Source organism: Cherax quadricarinatus, chromosome 3 (assembly GCF_038502225.1).
Source record: "Cherax quadricarinatus isolate ZL_2023a chromosome 3, ASM3850222v1, whole genome shotgun sequence".
NCBI lineage: Eukaryota > Metazoa > Arthropoda > Malacostraca > Decapoda > Parastacidae > Cherax > Cherax quadricarinatus.
The window spans coordinates 78,556,777-78,575,520 of record NC_091294.1 but is presented as its reverse complement, the minus strand read 5'-3'; the positions used below and the strand labels follow the sequence as shown (position 1 = coordinate 78,575,520).

The following is an 18,744-nucleotide window of genomic DNA, read 5'->3' as shown; positions in this document are numbered from 1 at the left end:
ATCCGTGGACTGCTTGCAGAGGCAAAGGCAATGTTCGCGGCTTTCACTGAGACCCACATAAAGGATCACTTGGACAACGAAATATGGATCCCAGGTTACAACCTATACAGATGTGACAGAGTGAACAGGCAAATGGGGGGGGGGGGTTGGCCTGTACATTGCAGAGTCACTTGTTTGCACAGAACTGCTTAATGCCTCAAATGATGTAGTGGAAGTTTTAGCAGTAAAGGTCGAGAACCAAAACCTAGTCATTGTGGTAGTCTACAAGCCTCTGGATGCAACATCCCAGCAATTCCAGGAACAGCTGTTAAAAATTGACCACTGTCTGGAAAATCTTCCAGCTCCTGCACCCAACATCTTGCTCCTGGGGGATTTCAACTTAAGACACCTAAAATGGAGGAATATAGCAAATAATATTGTTGCAGTAATAACACCAGGAGGCAGCTCTGATGAAAACTCACACTCACACGAGCTTTTAAATCTCTGCACAAAATTCAATTTAAACCAGCAAATAATAGAGCCTACTAGACTGGAGAATACACTAGACCTCATCTTCACTAACAATGATGATCTGATAAGAAATGTCACCATATCAAAAACAATATACTCAGATCACAACACAATTGAGGTTCAGACATGTATGCATGGAGCCCCAGACCGGCATAATGAGATTAGTCATGAGGGAGCATTCACCAAATTCAACTTCAGTAACAAAAACATAAAGTCAGACTAAGTAAACCAAGTCCTAACCAATATAAGCTGGGAAGATAGACTAAGCAACACAGACCCCAACTTATGCCTAGAACAGATTAACTTGGTGGCACTTGATGTATGCACAAGGCTTATTCCTCTAAGAGAAAGGAGTAGATGTAAAATAGAAAGAGACAGGCGCTCCCTTTACAGGCGATGGAAAAGAATAACAGAGCTGCTAAAAGAGGTCAATATATCTGAAATGCGTAGGGAGACACTGGTCAGAGAAATAGTAAGCATCGAACTTAAGCTAAAGGAATCTTATAGGAGTCAGGAATCGCGAGAAGAACTAAAAGCCATAAATGAAATCGAAAGAAACCCAAAGTATTTCTTCTCCTATGCCAAATCAAAGTCGAGAACAACGTCCAGTATTGGGCCCCTACTTAAACAAGATGGGTCCTACACAGATGACAGCAAGGAAATGAGTGAGCTACTCAAGTCCCAATATGACTCAGTTTTTAGCAAGCCGCTAACCAGACTGAGAGTCGAAGATCAAAATGAATTTTTTATGAGAGAGCCACAGAATTTGGTTAACACAAGCCTATCCGATGTTATCCTGATGCCAAATGACTTCGAACAGGTGATAAATGACATGCCCATGCACTCTGCCCCAGGGCCAGACTCATGGAACTCTGTGTTCATCAAGAACTGCAAGAAGCCCCTATCATGAGCCTTTTCCATCCTATGGAGAGGGAGCATGGACACGGGGGTCGTCCCACAGTTACTAAAAACAACAGACATAGCCCCACTCCACAAAGGGGGCAGTAAAGCAACAGCAAAGAACTACAGACCAATAGCACTAACATCCCATATCATAAAAATCTTTGAAAGGGTCCTAAGAAGCAAGATCACCACCCATCTAGAAACCCATCAGTTACACAACCCAGGGCAACATGGGTTTAGAACAGGTCGCTCCTGTCTGTCTCAACTATTGGATCACTACGACAAGGTCCTAGATGCACTAGAAGACAAAAAGAATGCAGATGTAATATATACAGACTTTGCAAAAGCCTTCGACAAGTGTGACCATGGCGTAATAGCGCACAAAATGCGTGCTAAAGGAATAACAGGAAAAGTCGGTCGATGGATCTATAATTTCCTCACTAACAGAACACAGAGAGTAGTCAACAGAGTAAAGTTCGAGGCAGCTACGGTGAAAAGCTCTGTTCCACAAGGCACAGTACTCACTCCCATCTTGTTCCTCATCCTCATATCCGACATAGACAAGGATGTCAGCCGCAGCACCGTGTCTTCCTTTGCAGATGACACCCGAATCTGCATGACAGTGTCTTCCATTGCAGACACTGAAAGGCTCCAGGCGGACATCAACCAAATCTTTCAGTGGGCTGCAGAAAACAATATGAAGTTCAACGATGAGATATTTCAATTACTCAGATATGGTAAACACGAGGAAATTAAATCTTCATCAGAGTACAAAACAAATTCTGGCCACAAAATAGAGCGAAACACCAACGTCAAAGTCCTGGGAGTGATCATGTCGGAGGATCTCACCTTCAAGGACCATAACATTGTATCAATCGCATCTGCTAGAAAAATGACAGGATGGATAATGAGAACCTTCAAAACTAGGGAGGCCAAGCCCATGATGACACTCTTCAGGTCACTTGTTCTATCTAGGCTGGAATATTGCTGCACACTAACAGCACCTTTCAAGGCAGGTGAAATTGCTGACCTAGAAAATGTACAGAGAACCTTCACGGCACGCATAACGGAGATAAAACACCTCAATTACTGGGAGCGCTTGAGGTTCCTAAACCTGTATTCCCTGGAACGCAGGAGGGAGAGATACATGATTATATACACCTGGAAAATCCTAGAGGGACTAGTACCGAACTTGCACACGAAAATCACTCACTACGAAAGCAAAAGACTTGGCAGACGATGCAACATCCCCCCAATGAAAAGCAGGGGTGTCACTAGCACGTTAAGAGACCATACAATAAGTGTCAGGGGCCCGAGACTGTTCAACTGCCTCCCAGCACACATAAGGGGGATTACCAACAGACCCCTGGCAGTCTTCAAGCTGGCACTGGACAAGCACCTAAAGTCGGTTCCTGACCAGCCGGGCTGTGGCTCGTACGTTGGTTTGCGTGCAGCCAGCAGTAACAGCCTGGTTGATCAGGCTCTGATCCACCAGGAGGCCTGGTCACAGACCGGGCCGCGGGGGCGTTGACCCCCGGAATTCTCTCCAGGTAAACTCCAGGTAAACACAAAAAATAGAAGATTTACTGTTGTACAGATTACTGCATTATTGTAATAATTGTGTAAATAATGTCATCCTATTCATGACTGCATATTAGACTGACCAGTTGGCCATATATTGGATGGTGACATCATTTGTTTATTCTTGGAAATCGGCAAAAATCGAACATTTCTGCTACTTTGAGCTCAATTTCAAGGTACTTTTCATCATGAAACCAATCAAAATCATCTCTACTTCTGTAATATATCTTCCATTCTATCAAATGAGACCAAGAAAATGTGAATACAACCATAAATATGGTACAAAAATACACCTCAAGCTTGGCGTTTTAAACCAAAAAAGTTGGAGTTTTTTTTTTCCCCATACACTGTGTGCTGCAGGATTTTTTTTTGTACTGTTCATATTGACCATGCAGACCCATTCTCTCACATGTAGGTCTATCAGGTTTCTCCCGCTAGATTTGAAGCCACTAGAATTTTGACGTATTAATATGGCACCAACACTGGCTTGTAGCTGTACTAATACGACACTGACAGTGAAAGGGTTAAAGTTATTGCATATTTTATATGTGTTCTGATAATTATACTTATGTGTTCCTGTACCTAAATATACTTACACACTGTGCTGGCATGTAGGTACACATTAAAATCACTAAGAGTCTCTATACTCTTGAAGACACCATAATAATAATCTCTTGGGTGAATTAAATGTTGTATATTACGTTAATATAGGCATTTCCATTAATCCATCTATGATATTTTCTTCAAAATTATATAAGAAACATGCTACATAACATACAAACATGATAAATACACCCCACAGTAGAATAAATTAACAAAATTATGAGATGTGGTAACCAGGCAACTTGTAGGAGTGATGGCAAGAATAACGTTTTCTCTAGTCTAACATCGGAGGAAATGTGTCACTAATACAGTGGAACCTCTGCTTGCGAGTTTAATCCGTTCTGTGACGTTGCTCGCAACTGGATTTGCTGGTTCGCAGAGTCAATTTTCCTCATTTATTCACACATTTATTCACACAAAAAATATAAGATTTACTGTTATTCCTTATTGCAATAATTGTATAAATAATGTCAACCCATTCACGACTGCATATTGGAATGTACAGTGATGTCATTTGTTTACTCTGAAACATAGACAAGCAATGGACCATTTCTCCTACGTTGAGCTCAATTTCAAGGTAATTTTCATCATGAAAGCAATCAAAATCATATCTATTTCTGTAATACATATATCTTTCATTCTATCAAATGAGACCAAAAAAAAACGAGAATACAACCATAAAAACCATAGGAAAATACCGCTAAGGGGTGGCTAATTGCTGAGAAGTGAACTCCATTATTTATGCTTAGATTTCTTTCATTTTTGGTGTATGTTAAGCATCTTTCCATCATACATTGCCCAAGCTTCAATAAGATAGTCCAACAAACAAATGAGATACAATTCCCAAGATCAAGAGCAAGAGCCTCTCACCAGTGTCAAGGAACCTGCCTTGAGGTCTGCTTGCTTATAGAAATTTTGCTTGCGTATGGAAGCAAAAAATCGACCCATTGACTGCTCGTATTTGGAAAAACTCACACGTGGACACGCTTGCAAGTAGAGGTTCCACTGTATTACTAGGGGTAACTAGAAAATTATTCCTTTCATATGCCTTCACTCTGGGTGTCATTTCTAAAAATGGTATTACATGAGAATGGAAGTGTTTCTTTTTATTTATTCTACTGTATCAATGTGGAGACAACTTGTACACAATGTAAAGTGTTTGTATTATGGTGTAATACAGACGTATGATCCAAAACCAAATGCCTTCGCCTTTTTGTTTACATTACATAGTCCGCTTCTCTCCTCTTTTGTGTACTCATTCTCTCGCTCGTTTATTCATTTTATCTCGTTTACTCTCACCCTACATTAAGACTACAAATATTTTAAGGTAATTAATGAATGTACTGTATATGTATTTTATTGCTCTGGGGAGCTTTAATTAAATGTAGTATATTATGTGTGGGTGGGGAGGGCTGACCTGGCTGGCTGCCATACTTCCCAGACCTGACTTCCTACAAATTAAACTCACTTCTCACCCTACATTACACCTTTCTGCTTTGTGTTGGACTGATGAAGCCACTGTGTGGCGAAATGTTACTTCAAGAAAGATTGCCATATGGGACATTCGTGGTCGTGAAGCCTCAGAGACTAATGTCAATCTCATCCTGTTTGGTGTACCAGCCTTCACGAGCAGTGTGTGTGTGTGTATATATATACAGTGGTCTCCCGCTTTTCGTAGTTCCCGGCAATCATAAAATTCGCCTATCATAGAGGTATTTTCGTATAAACATGGACTTGCTTTTCATAGGTTGACTCGCGAGTCGTAGTTCGTCCGGGACGCGTACCCATGGCGTGAGCCAGGGCGGCAGCCAGTCTGGCATTGTTTACCAGTGAGCGAAGGTCCCCTCACGTGCTCCAGCGAAATATTTCATAATATTCCATTTATTTTAGTGCTTGCAAGTACTAAATAAGCTACCACGGCTCCAAAGAAAGCTCCTAGTGCCAAGCCTGTGGTAAAGAAGGTGAGAAATACGATTGAATTTAAGAAAACCATCATTGAACAATATGAAAGTGGTACAAGTGTGGCCGAACTGTCCAGGATGTATAAGAAACCCTACACAACCTTATGTTCCATAGTGGCCAAGAAAAATGAAATAAAGGATGCTGTTGTTGCAAAGGGAGTAACTATGCTGACAAAAATGAGATCACCAGTACTGGAAGAGGTTGAGAAGTTATTATTGGTGTGGATAAATGAGAAACAATTAGCAGGAGATACTCTTATGACTTCGTTTATTTGTGAAAAGGCTAGGCAGTTGCAAGAAGATTTGGTAAAGAAATTGCCTGCAAATAGTGGTGAAGTGAGTGAATTTAAGGCCAGCAAAGGCTGGTTTGAGAGATTTAAGAACCGTACTGGCATACACAGTGTGGTAAGGCATGGTGAGGCTGCCAGTTCGGACCACAAGGCGGCTGAAAAATATGTGCATGAATTCCAGGAGTACATAGAGGCTGAAGGACTGAAACCTGAACAAGTGTTCAATTGTGACGAAACAGGCCTCTTTTGGAAGAAAATGCCAAAGAGGACCTTCATTACACAAGAGGAAAAGGCAATGCCAGGACACAAGCCTATGAAAGACAGGCTGACGCTAATGTTCTGTGCTAATGCTAGTGGGGATTTCAAAGTGAAGCCATTACTAGTGTACCATTCTGAAAATCCCAGAGTGTTCAGGAAAAACAATGTTATGAAGAGTAAATTGTGTGTGTTTTGGAAATCTAATAGTAAGGCATGGGTCACGAGGGAAATTTTCGTCGAGTGGTTCAATGAAGTGTTTGGCCCTAGTGTGAAGGAGTATCTCCTGGAAAAGAAATTGGATCTCAAGTGCGTGCTAGTAATGGACAATGCACCTGCTCATCCTCCAAACTTGGATGACCTAATTTTTGAGGAGTTTGGGTTCATCACAGTAAAGTTCTTGCCCCCGAATACCACTCCTCTCCTCCAACCCATGGACCAGCAGGTTATTGCAAACTTTAAAAAACTTTACACAAAAGCAATGTTTCACAGGTGCTTGACTGTGACCACAGACACTCACTTGACCCTAAGGGAATTTTGGAGAGAACACTTCAGCATCCTCCACTGCATAACCCTTATAGGTATGGCTTGGGAGGGAGTGACTACCAGGACTTTGAACTCTGCCTGGAGAAAATTGTGGCCAGATTGTGTCGACAAGAGGGATTTTGAAGAATTTGGGACTGACCCTAATGAGCCTATGTCTGTTGTAAAATCAATTGTGGCACTGGGGAGTTCCATGGGGTTGGATGTGAGTTTGGAGGATGTGGAAGAATTGGTGGAAGACCACAATGAAGAGCTCACCACTGAGGAGCTGTAAGAGCTTCAGCAGGAAGAGCAACACATTGCAGCTCAGAATCTTGCTGCAGAGGAGGAGGAAGAGAGATGGAAGAAGGTGCCTTCTTCAGAAATTAAAGAGATTTTTACTATGTGGGGTAAGATGGAAAGCTTTATGGAGAAACATCACCCTAACAAGGTTGTTGCAAGCCAGGTTGGCAACATGTACAGTGACAAAGTCTTGGGCCATTTTAGGGAAGTGTTAAAGAGATGCCAGAAACAGAGCTCTCTCCACAGTTATTTTGTGAGACAGGACTCCAGTGACTCTCAAGGTGGTCCTAGTGGCATTAAGAAACATAGAAGCAACCCCAGAAAAGCAAATGGTACCTGAGGTGTTGATGGAAGGGGATTCCCCTTCCAAACTATAAACAATCCACTCTCTCTCCTCCTCCAGTCTCCCATACACTAAGAAGAATCTCCAATAAAGGTAAGTGTTATGCTGTTAATGTTTCATTCATCATTTCCCATTGTATTGTTTATGTACTACATGCATATTTCATGTTAAAAATTTTTTTGTTTTAATACTTCTGGGTGTCAGGAACAGATTAATTGTATTTACATTATTTCTTATGGGGAAAATTGATTCGTAAATCGTAAATTTAGTTTATAGTAACGGCTCCAGGAACGGATTAATTACGAACAACGAGGGACCACTGTATATGTGTGTGTGTGTGTGTGTGTGTGTGTGTGTGTGTGTGTGTGTGTGTGTGTGTGTATGTGTGTGTTTGTGTCGTGCTGAATAGGTAATACATATTTTAAGAAAAAGAGAAGAAATAAGTATACAAGATATGATGTAGGGTGAAATGACAGTAGTTTGTTGGATTATGTATTGGTAGATAAAAGACTGTTGAGTAGACTTCAGGATGTACATGTTTATAGAGGGGCCACAGATATATCAAATCACTTTTTAGTTGTAGCTACACTGAGAGTAAAAGGTAGATGGGATACAAGGAGAATAGAAGCATCAGGGAAGAGAGAGGTGAAGGTTTATAAACTAAAAGAGGAGGCAGTTAGGGTAAGATATAAACAGCTACTGGAGGATAGATGGGCTAATGAGAGCATAGGCAATGGGGTCGAAGAGGTATGGGGTAGGTTTAAAAGTGTAGTGTTAGAGTGTTCAGCAGAAGTTTGTGGTTACCCGAAAGTGGGTGCAGGAGGGAAGAGGAGCGAATGATGATGTAAAGAGAGTAGTAAGGGAGAAAAAGTTAGCATATGAGAAGTTTTTACACAGTAGAAGTGATGCAAGGAGGGAAGAGTACAATGGACCCCCGGTTAACGATATTTTTTCACTCCAGAAGTATGTTCAGGTGCCAGTACTGACCGAATTTGTTCCCATAAGGAATATTGTGAAGAAGATTAGTCCATTTCAGACCCCCAAACATACACGTACAAACGCACTTACATAAATACACTTACATAATTGGTCGCATTCGGAGGTGATCGTTATGCGGGGGTCCACTGTATATGGAGAAAAAGAGAGAGGTTAAGAGAGTGGTGAAGCAATGTAAAAAGAGAGCAAATGAGAGAGTGGGTGAGATGTTATCAACGAATTTTGTTGAAAATAAGAAAAAGTTTTGGAGTGAGATTAACAGGTTAAGGAAGCCTAGAGAACAAATGGATTTGTCAGTTAAAAATAGGAGAGGAGAGTTATTAAATGGAGAGTTAGAGGTATTGGGAAGATGGAGGGAATATTTTGAGGAATTGTTAAATGTTGATGAAGATAGGGAAGCTGTGATTTCGTGTATAGGACAAGGAGGAATAACATCTTGTAGGAGTGAGGAAGAGCCAGTTGTGAGTGTGGGGGAAGTTTGTGAGGCAGTAGGCAAAAAGAAAGGGGGTAAGGCAGCCGGGATTGATGGGATAAAGATAGAAATGTTAAAAGCAGGTGGGGATATAGTTTTGGAGTTGTTGGTGCTATTATTTAATAAATGTATGGAAGAGGATAAGGTACTTAGGGATTGGCAGAGAACATGCATAGTTCCTTTGTATAAAGGCAAAGGGGACAAAAGAGAGTGCAAAAATTATAGGGGGATAAGTCTGTTGAGTATACCTGGTAAAGTGTATGTTAGAGTTATTATTGAAAGAATTAACCCTTTCAGGGTTTCGGCCGTGCTAGTACGGCTTACGCACCAGCGTCCATGATGTACTAGTACGCCTAAATTCTAGCGCCCTCATATCTAGTGAGAGAAAGCTGGTAGGCCTACATATGAAAGAATGGGTCTATGTGGTCAGTGTGCGCAGTATAAAAAAAATCCTGCAGCACACAGTGCGTAATGAGAAAAAAAAAACTTTGACCGTGTTTTTGGATTAAAACAGAGACTTTGCACTGTATTTTCGTATGGTATTTATTGTTGTATTCTAGTTTTCCTGGTCTCATTTTATAGAATGGAAGATATACTGTATTACATAAATTGAGATGATTTTGACTGGTTTTACAATGAAAAGTACCTTGAAATTGAGCCCAAAGTAGCAGAAATGTTCGATTTTTACCAAAGTTCAAAAGTAAACAAATCATGCTATGCGTCCAATACACGTCAACTGGTGAGTCTAATATTCTTTTACAAGTGCGCCAATATTATTTATACCATTTCTACACTAATGCAGTAGTCTGCATAACAGTAAATCTTCTATTTTTTTGTGAGGATAAAAATTCAAAGTGAAAAGAAAAAGAATGTAAGAGGGGCGTGGGGACATGACTAATGAACAGAGGAAATGTTATTTTAGTGCCAGGAATGTCTTTCTTGTTTATTCTGGACCCTATTCGGAAATTGGCATCTTTTGAAATTTGTGTGAGATTGGCAAAATTGCTAAATTCTGACCACTGTATTGGATAGTTGAAATCGGTAAATGGGTGGTTTCTTGTACTCATTCGATAGAAAAAGTGGAGTTCTAGCGAAATAGTTAGGATTTTTGTCGACTAGTACACTGGAATTGGCTGAAAATAGGGCTCAAAGTGGGCAAAATCACCGATGCGTAAACATCGTCAAGACCGCTAACTTTGCGAGAGCATAATTCCATAAGTTTTCCATCAAATTTCATACTTTTGGTGTCATTATGATCAGGAAAAGATTCTCTGTCTTTTCATAAGAAAAAAATAATTTTTTTTTTAAATTTGGGGGACCCTGAGAACAAGTCTTGGAGAGGGCCTGTGGACCCTGACAGGGTTAAGAGTAAGACGGAGAATAGGATAGCAGATGAACAAGGAGGCTTTAGGAAAGGTAGGGGGGGTGTGGACCAGGTGTTTACAGTGAAACATATAAGTGAACAGTATTTAGATAAGGCTAAAAAGGTTTTTGTGGCATTTATGGATTTGGAAAAGGCGTATGACAGGGTGGATAGGGGGGCAATGTGGCAGATGTTGCAGGTGTATGGTATAGGAGGTAGGTTACTGAAAGCAGTGAAGAGTTTTTACAAGGATAGTGAGGCTCAAGTTAGAGTATATAGGAAAGAGGGAGATTATTTCCCAGTAAAAGTAGGCCTTAGACAAAGATATGTGATGTCACCGTGGTTGTTTAACATATTTATAGATGGGGTTGTAAGAGAAGTAAATGCGAGGGTCTTGGCAAGAGGCGTGGAGTTAAAAGATAAAGAATCACACATAAAGTGGGAGTTGTCACAGTTGCTCTTTGCTGATGACACTGTGCTCTTGGGAGATTCTGAAGAGAAGTTGCAGAGGTTGGTGGATGAATTTGGTAGGGTATGAGGATAACAAAAAGGTTAGGTGATGAAAGATTGGATATCAGATTGGAGGGAGAGAGTATGGAGGAGGTGAATGTATTCAGATATTTGGGAGTGGACGTGTCAGCAGATGGGTGAATCATAGAATTGATGAGAGGAAAAGGGTGAGCAGTGCACTTAGGAGTCTGTGGAGACAAAGAACTTTGTCCTTGGAAGCAAAGAGGGGAATGTATGAGAGTATAGTTTTACCAATGCTCTTATATAGCATTTATTGTGGTGGAGATGAAAAAAAACTAGAAAAGCTAGATACAGCGATTGATAAACAAGGGTTGAGGCTCGACCGTTTGTCATTGTAGGAGCTGCCAGAAATCACCGGTTCTTCAACACGCAAGTTATACTTTTGTATCAATCAAATCACATATTACTTGGGTAGATAATTTCAGATCCTTCATGTGTTAGCCCAAATCACCGACCAGTATGTTTTAAATAAGTGACCCACTGATCAGATCAGATCGACTGGTCCAAACCCTTGACTGGTCCAAACCCTTGACTGGTCCGAACCCTTGACTGGTCCGAACCCTTGACTGGTTTCAAACAGATTCGTTGGACAATAAAGCAGACTGTAAATGGATGGGGTTGTAGGCGCCCTTATCAAACACAAACAATAAATATAAATCAGGAACATACACGGTAAGCTGTCCAATATACAAGTACAGTTAGAAATAGAAATACAAATAGCTAGAGCTTCATTTAAGGAGGTTATTAATAGAATATTCAGTAGGTTGCTAGTAGAATTACAGTAAATCAACCATTCAAATCATTATGAAGCCCTGTGTAGTCTGCGGTCAATCAAACAAACGGGCTTCCACATGGATAAATTGTCATTTTTGTGGAAATTGGTGTCACGCCCCTTGTGCAGATATCCAAGAACTAGCTACAAGCAGTATTAAAACAGGGAAGTGTTTTTGGGTATGCCCAAATGAGATAAATCTGTGGACTAAAATCACAAGGGTATTAAAAGAGGACAACATCAAAGCTGCTTTCATAGACAACCTGGAAGCTTTCTACAACAGATGGGAACATAAAAAGTCTGGGCTGAATGGTACTGCCCTTGATACTGGCCATGTAGTCAGAAACTGTAAGGCTGGAGGTGATGTCCTGGTAGTCAGTAAATGTGGGGCCGATAGTGCTGTCCTGGGAGACAGTAATGGTGAAGCTGGAGGTGCTGTCCTGGGAGACAGTAATGGTGAAGCTGGAGGTGCTGTCCTGGGAGACAGTAATGGTGAAGCTGGAGGTGCTGTCCTGGGAGACAGTAATGGTGAAGCTCGAGGTGCTGTCCTGGGAGACAGTAATGGTGAAGCTGGAGGTGCTGCCCTGGGAGACAGTAATGGTGAAGCTGGAGATTTTGTCCAGGTAGTCGGGAATTATACGCAGGAAGGAATACATATAAATGACCTCATAGGGGACAGGAGCCGTAGTAGGGAAACAAGTGTAGTCAAAGATAAGATAAAACCAATATTGCAAACTAGAAATACCACAGGAAATAGCAAACAAGAGGACTCCACTAGCAATAGTGAGGATATATTACCAAAAACAACTGGTGGGAGCTCCATTGTTGGTGCTAGGGAGGATAAAAATAAGACAGGGAAACATGCACCAACAGGGAATACAGTCACAGAAACCCAAGGCAAACGGAAACCAAGCCTGTGCACATGCTATTCACTTGGTATCTGCAGACATGGGAAATCTGGAAAAACAGACGGGACGTGCAACTATGACCACCCTAGAAAATGCCATGCCCATATGACAACAGGAAAATGCAAACTCCCTTCCTGTAAGCTTTTTCACCCTGAACTGTGTACCTCTTCAGTACAGGAAGAGGTACACTGTGCTATAACTTAAATTGCCAGGCACACCATCTGAAGGGGACAAAAAGATACAAAACATCCAGGCCATGGGAAAACCTGGGTAGCCACAGCCACTCAAGAGGGAGAGGTTTTTTAGTGCCAGGAAGGAAAAAAAACTGGCAGGAAATGGCAGAAATCGTACACCAAATCCAGTCATTCCTGGAGTGGAACCACAGTCGATGGCCTCCACTCCAAACCAACAGATACAGATACTAATGCGGGAAAAAAAATCCCCCCCTAGTACCAACAATACCACCAGTCCGATGACATTCTTCTTTGCAAATATACAGGGTCTAAAGCCAGCAACAAACAACAAAATACCTTTCATCCGTGGACTGCTTGCTGAGGCAAAGGCAATGTTCGCGGCTTTCACTGAGACCCACATAAAGGATCACTTGGACAACGAAATATGGATCCCAGGTTACAACCTATACAGATGTGACAGTGAACAGGCAAAGGGGGGGGGGGGTGGCCTGTACATTGCAGAGTCACTTGTTTGCACAGAACTGCTTAATGCCTCAAATGATGTAGTGGAAGTTTTAGCAGTAAAGGTCGAGAACCAAAACCTAGTCATTGTGGTAGTCTACAAGCCTCTGGATGCAACATACCAGCAATTCCAGGAACAGCTGTTAAAAATTGACCACTGTCTGGAAAATCTTCCAGCTCCTGCACCCAACATCTTGCTCCTGGGGGATTTCAACTTAAGGCACCTAAAATGGAGGAATATAGCAAATAATATTGTTGCAGTAATAACACCAGGAGGCAGCTCTGATGAAAACTCACACTCACACGAGCTTTTAAATCTCTGCACAAAATTCAATTTAAACCAGCAAATAATAGAGCCTACTAGACTGGAGAATACACTAGACCTCATCTTCACTAACAATGATGATCTGATAAGAAATGTCACCATATCAAAAACAATATACTCAGATCACAACATAATTGAGGTTCAGACATGTATGCGTGGAGCCCCAGACCAACATAATGAGACTAGTCATGAGGGACCACTGTATATATATTTATTTATATGTTTATATATATATATTTATATACACATAAAGGAGCTTTACAGAAGAGTGGAGTGTAAACCAGCCTCTATTAGACTCCTTCAGGGTTGCGGCCTTGGCTCTCAGACTTGCTCCCGGGGTTGAATAATTTAAAAAAAAAAATCTTTTTTTTTTTTTCCTATGAAATGATAGAGAATGTTTTTCTGGAGGTAATGAAACAAAAATTAAAAAATTTAGTGGAAAATTGACAAAATTAGGCTTTTGCAAATTTTACCGCCATGGCAATATTTACACACCAGTGGTTTTTGTCCACTTTGAAACTTATTTTAGGCCTGTTGTGTTGTTCTAGTTGACCAGATTCTTCATTATTTTGCTAGTATTCCTTCTATTTTATCAACTAAGTATAAAGTAATGCCCATTCAACTATTTAAACTACCCAATTAGGTGATCAAAAATCGGTAATCTGGCCATTTTCACAAATTCAGGAAATGCCAATTTCAATTCGGGTTTAGAATAAATAATGCAGACATTGCTGGCACTAAAATAACATTTTCTCTGTTCATTAGGCATATCTCCAGGCCTCCCCAGGCCTCTCCAGGCCTCCCCAGGCTCCCCAGGCCTCTCCAGGCCTTTCCTGGCCCTCTCATATATTACGCTTGCTTTCCAGTTTGAATTTTTATTCACACAAATAATAGATTTACTGTTATGCAGACAACTGCATTAGTGTATTAATTGTATAAATAATGTCAGTGTATTCCTAAATGTGCATTAGACTGGCCAGTTGGACGTGGACAAGTGTACTCCAGAGTGTCAGCAAAAATCGAACATTTCCGCTACTTTGAGCTCGATTTCAAGCTACTTTTAGTCCTGAAACCAGTCAGAATCATCTCAATATCTGTAATATATCTTCCAGTCTGTCAAATGAGACCAAGAAACCGAGAATGCAACCATATGAAAATTGCAAATTTGCTGTTTTAAACCAAAAACTCTGTCGTGGTTTATCTCATTATGCACTGCATGCTGCAGGATTTTTTTAATATGGTGCACACTTACCACATAGGCCTATTCTCTCATAACTAAGCCTAAATTTACTGCTCACAGCTTATCTGTGTGAGCTGAGCTCATGGCATTATATTACAGGACCATCACTGGGAATTTTAATATTTGATATGTTTTAGGCCTACATGGAATTTAAATATGTTCTTAAGCCTACAGGCGATTTTTTCGCAACATTCTTATTGGTCAGTTTTTTCCAGGTTGTGGTACTAAGCTGGAGTGAGGACCAGGATTGCTAGGTACTGGTACTAGGCTGGAGTGAGGACTAGGATCACCAGGTACTGATACTAGGCTGGACTGAGGACCAGGTTCACCAGGTACTGGTACTAGGCTGGAGTGAGGACCAGGATCACCAGGTACTGATACTGGAGTAGCAGCTACCAGTGGCATTAGGCTGGAGTGAGGACCAAGATCACCAGGTACTGGTACTGGAGTAGCAGATATTAGTAGTACTAGGCTCCAGCAAAGACCTGGTACTGGAAGTACCATCTGTTCCACCAGTACTTTCTACCACACCAGTACCATCTACTCCACCAGTACCATTACTACACCAGTACCATCTACTACATCAGTACCATCTACTCCACCAGTACCATCTACACCAGTACTATCTACTCCACCAGTACCATCTACTACACCAATACCATCTACTACACACCAGTACTATCTACTCCACCAGTACCATCTACTACTCCAGTACCATCTACTACAGTACTATCTACTCCACCAGTACTATCTACTCCACCAGTACCATCTACTACTCAATTCTAAATCGATCGCTCAAACTCGGACCCCAATTTCACTTTTCTCCAAGGATTCGACTGGTTACAAATTCCTGTCAATGCACATCACAAATATTTGACTCTACTTTTGTGTACTGTACTATATACATCAGAATAATTGTTATTGTACTCATGTACTCAAATATTTAGCACAAAGCAACAGAAATAGGGATAAATATTGCAGATTTTGGATTCTGTAATTTTTGTGTGTTCAAAATCGATTTTCGTCAATACAGACATTGTTTGCCGTGGGTTCAGTCATCAGTTTTTGTGTATTGAATCATCAATTTTGTATATTCAGTCATCAATTTTTGTGCATTTTATCACCATTTTTTGCAGATTTTATCATCAATTTTCGTAAAATTTATCACCAGTTTTTGTGGATTTGTACATCAGTTTCCATTGCTTGCCTATTTTAAGGAATTATTTCTCTATATTCACACCATTGATGACTTTCGTGTTGCCATTATTCTGTGTGAAATAATTGAATGTTTGACTGACGAAGAGATAAGCATATGCATTCGAAACATGCGTGTGTACACGGATAAGAAGACGTACAGGTGCTCCGAGTGTCTGAAATGCTTCCCGCAGAAGCACCACCTGCTGGCGCACAGGAGCGTACACACGGGCGGTAAGCCATACAAATGCACCGTGTGTGCCAAGGAGTTCCTGTACACCTCGCATCTCAAACGCCACCAGAAGGTGCACACAGGGGTAAAGCCGCACCAGTGCCCAGTGTGCGCAAAAAGCTTTGCAGAAAAACAGGATCTGGCCAGACATGAGAGAGTTCACACAGGGGAGAAGCCATTTCAGTGCCCTGTTTGTCTGAAGGAATTCTCCGATGGCTCGTACCTCACCAAACACCAGCGCATCCACACAGACGACCAGTCCTACCGGTGCTCCGTGTGCTTGAAGGTGTTCGTGTGTAGCAACACCCTCAAAATCCACACGAGGATCCACACGGGGGAGAAACCGTACAAGTGCTCGCTGTGTTTGAAGGATTTCACTGATATTTCCAGTCTGGCCAAACACCGGAGGATCCATACGGGGGAGAAACCATATAAGTGTTCCATGTGTTTGAAGGATTTCAAACAAACAGGACACCTCATCACACACATGAGGATGCACACGGGAGAGAAGCCCTACCAGTGTTCCGTGTGTTCCAAGGAGTTTTCCGTCAAGTGTGCCCTGGTGAAACACACTAGAGTCCACACCGGCGACAAGCCCTACCAGTGTTCTGAGTGTTGCAAACTCTTCCCTCACCACTACTCCCTGGTGCAACACATGCTCCTGCACACAGGGCAGCGCCCTTACAGGTGTTCCGAATGCCTGAAAGACTTCTCCAGCAAGGCAACACTGGTTAACCACATCAAAGTCCACACTGGAGAGAAACCCTACACCTGTCCAGTGTGCTCCAAGAGCTTTTCACGCAAATCTGGCTTGACAAGCCACTCGAAAAGCCACGGCAAGGACAAGCCATACCAGTGTTCCAGGTGCCACAAGGGCTTTCCTTACAAGACAAATCTTGTGAATCACATGAAGACTCATTCTCAGAATATTCTCAGTAATATTCAGTGTCTAAAGGAGTTCAGGAAAATGTAGTCGGTCGCAAATACAACTGTCAGACGTAGTCGGATGGAACTACAGCTGTCATAGTTCGATGGAACTACAGCTGTCAGGTGTAGTGGAATGAAAATACAGCTGTCAGGTGTAGTGGAACAGAACTACGGCTGTCGGACGTAGAACAGAACTACAGCTGTCAGATGCAGTTGGACAGAAATACAGCTAGAGCTCAACTGAAGCTGTACAGTCATCTTGCAAAGCTCCTCTCTGTTGTGCAATTGAAGTGCATCAGAAAATGAATATTCTCACCAATATTCAGTGTCTGAATTATACATGTGTACTCACACACAGGAGAGAATGGGTCCAGTAGCGACCAGTGAAGAGGCCAGGAGCTATGACTTGACCCCTGCAACCACATATAAGTACACACAGTCACTTTCCCAGCTGATCCCAGTTCATCATTTTAGCAATGCAGCAAGCCAGGATAACCCAGCAATTCAGAACCCAGTAAGCCAGGATAACCCAGCATTTTAAGTCATTCCTGATATCAGAGTACTAACCTGGTTAAAAAGCCAGGATAGCCCTCCACTAAATACAACACTCAAATTATAGGTGGGAAAATCTCATCTATGTTTCGGGGACCAGTCAGCCTATTTCCCCAATAAAATCTTCGCTTTACACACATGTAATATACACAGGAACACACCTCTATGCAAAACCACCACAAATGGAAGATGAGTGGTAGCTCTTGGCCTCTCATGTTGCAGACATTGTCAGGGGCTTGCAGTGTTGCAAGAATGAGCTAGAATGTGTCTACTGATTTCTGCAACCTTACAAGCTCCTGATGAAGTTGTTGGTTGCAACGTGAAACGCCCCGAAGCTATTTTTCAACTCCCCTGTGTGGTTGGTTTGAATATGGTGCTTTTGGATCCTTGATTCTCCTGGGGGAACTGAAGCTGCTTGTTTCCCCACATGGCCCCTGTGGGTTTGGCTCTTCCTTGATGCAGGAAAAATTATTCCATTTAATTTTAGGTGATAATTATAATTACTGTTAAATTACAGGCATTATATATATATATATATATATATATATATATATATATATATATATATATATATATATATATATATATATATATATATATATATATATATCAGCCAGAGATATGTAGATATATATATATATATATATATATATATATATATATATATATATATATATATATATATATATATATATATATATATATATATATATATATATGTAGATATATTATATATATATATATATATATATATATATATATATATATATATATATATATATATATATATATATATATATATATATATATATATACATATATATTTATACATATATATATTTATATATATATTTATATATATATATATTTTTTTTTCAACAAGTTGGCCGTCTCCCACCGAGGCAGGGTGACCCAAAAAAGAAAGAAAATCCCCAAAAAGAAAATGCTTTCATCATCATTCAACACTTTCACCACACTCACACATTATCACTGTTTTTGCAGAGGTGCTCAGAATACAACAGTTTAGAAGCATATACGTATAAAGATACACAACATATCCCTCCAAACTGCCAATATCCCAAATCCCTCCTTTAAAGTGCAGGCATTGTACTTCCCATTTCCAGGACTCAAGTCTGACTATATGAAAATAACCGGTTTCCCTGAATCCCTTCACTAAATATTACCATAACCGGTTTCCCTGAATCCCTTCACTAAATATTACCCTGCTCACACTCCAACAGATCGTCAGGTCCCAAGTACCATTCG

General features: G+C 40.9%; 1 protein-coding gene across 3 annotated transcripts in view; it reads left to right on the top strand.

Moving 5' to 3' along the window:
- LOC128706614 (zinc finger protein 271) overlaps positions 1-17,992 on the top strand; it is a 38,961-nt gene extending 20,969 nt beyond the window's left edge. For all 3 annotated transcript variants that reach the window (XM_070092917.1, XM_053801567.2, XM_070092913.1), the window contains one exon: positions 14,789-17,992. In XM_070092917.1, the coding sequence (XP_069949018.1) occupies positions 15,899-16,972 (1,074 nt within the window). In that variant the 5' untranslated portion in view covers positions 14,789-15,898 and the 3' untranslated portion in view covers positions 16,973-17,992. The remainder of the gene's footprint in view (positions 1-14,788) is intronic.
- Positions 17,993-18,744: the final 752 nt, after the last annotated feature.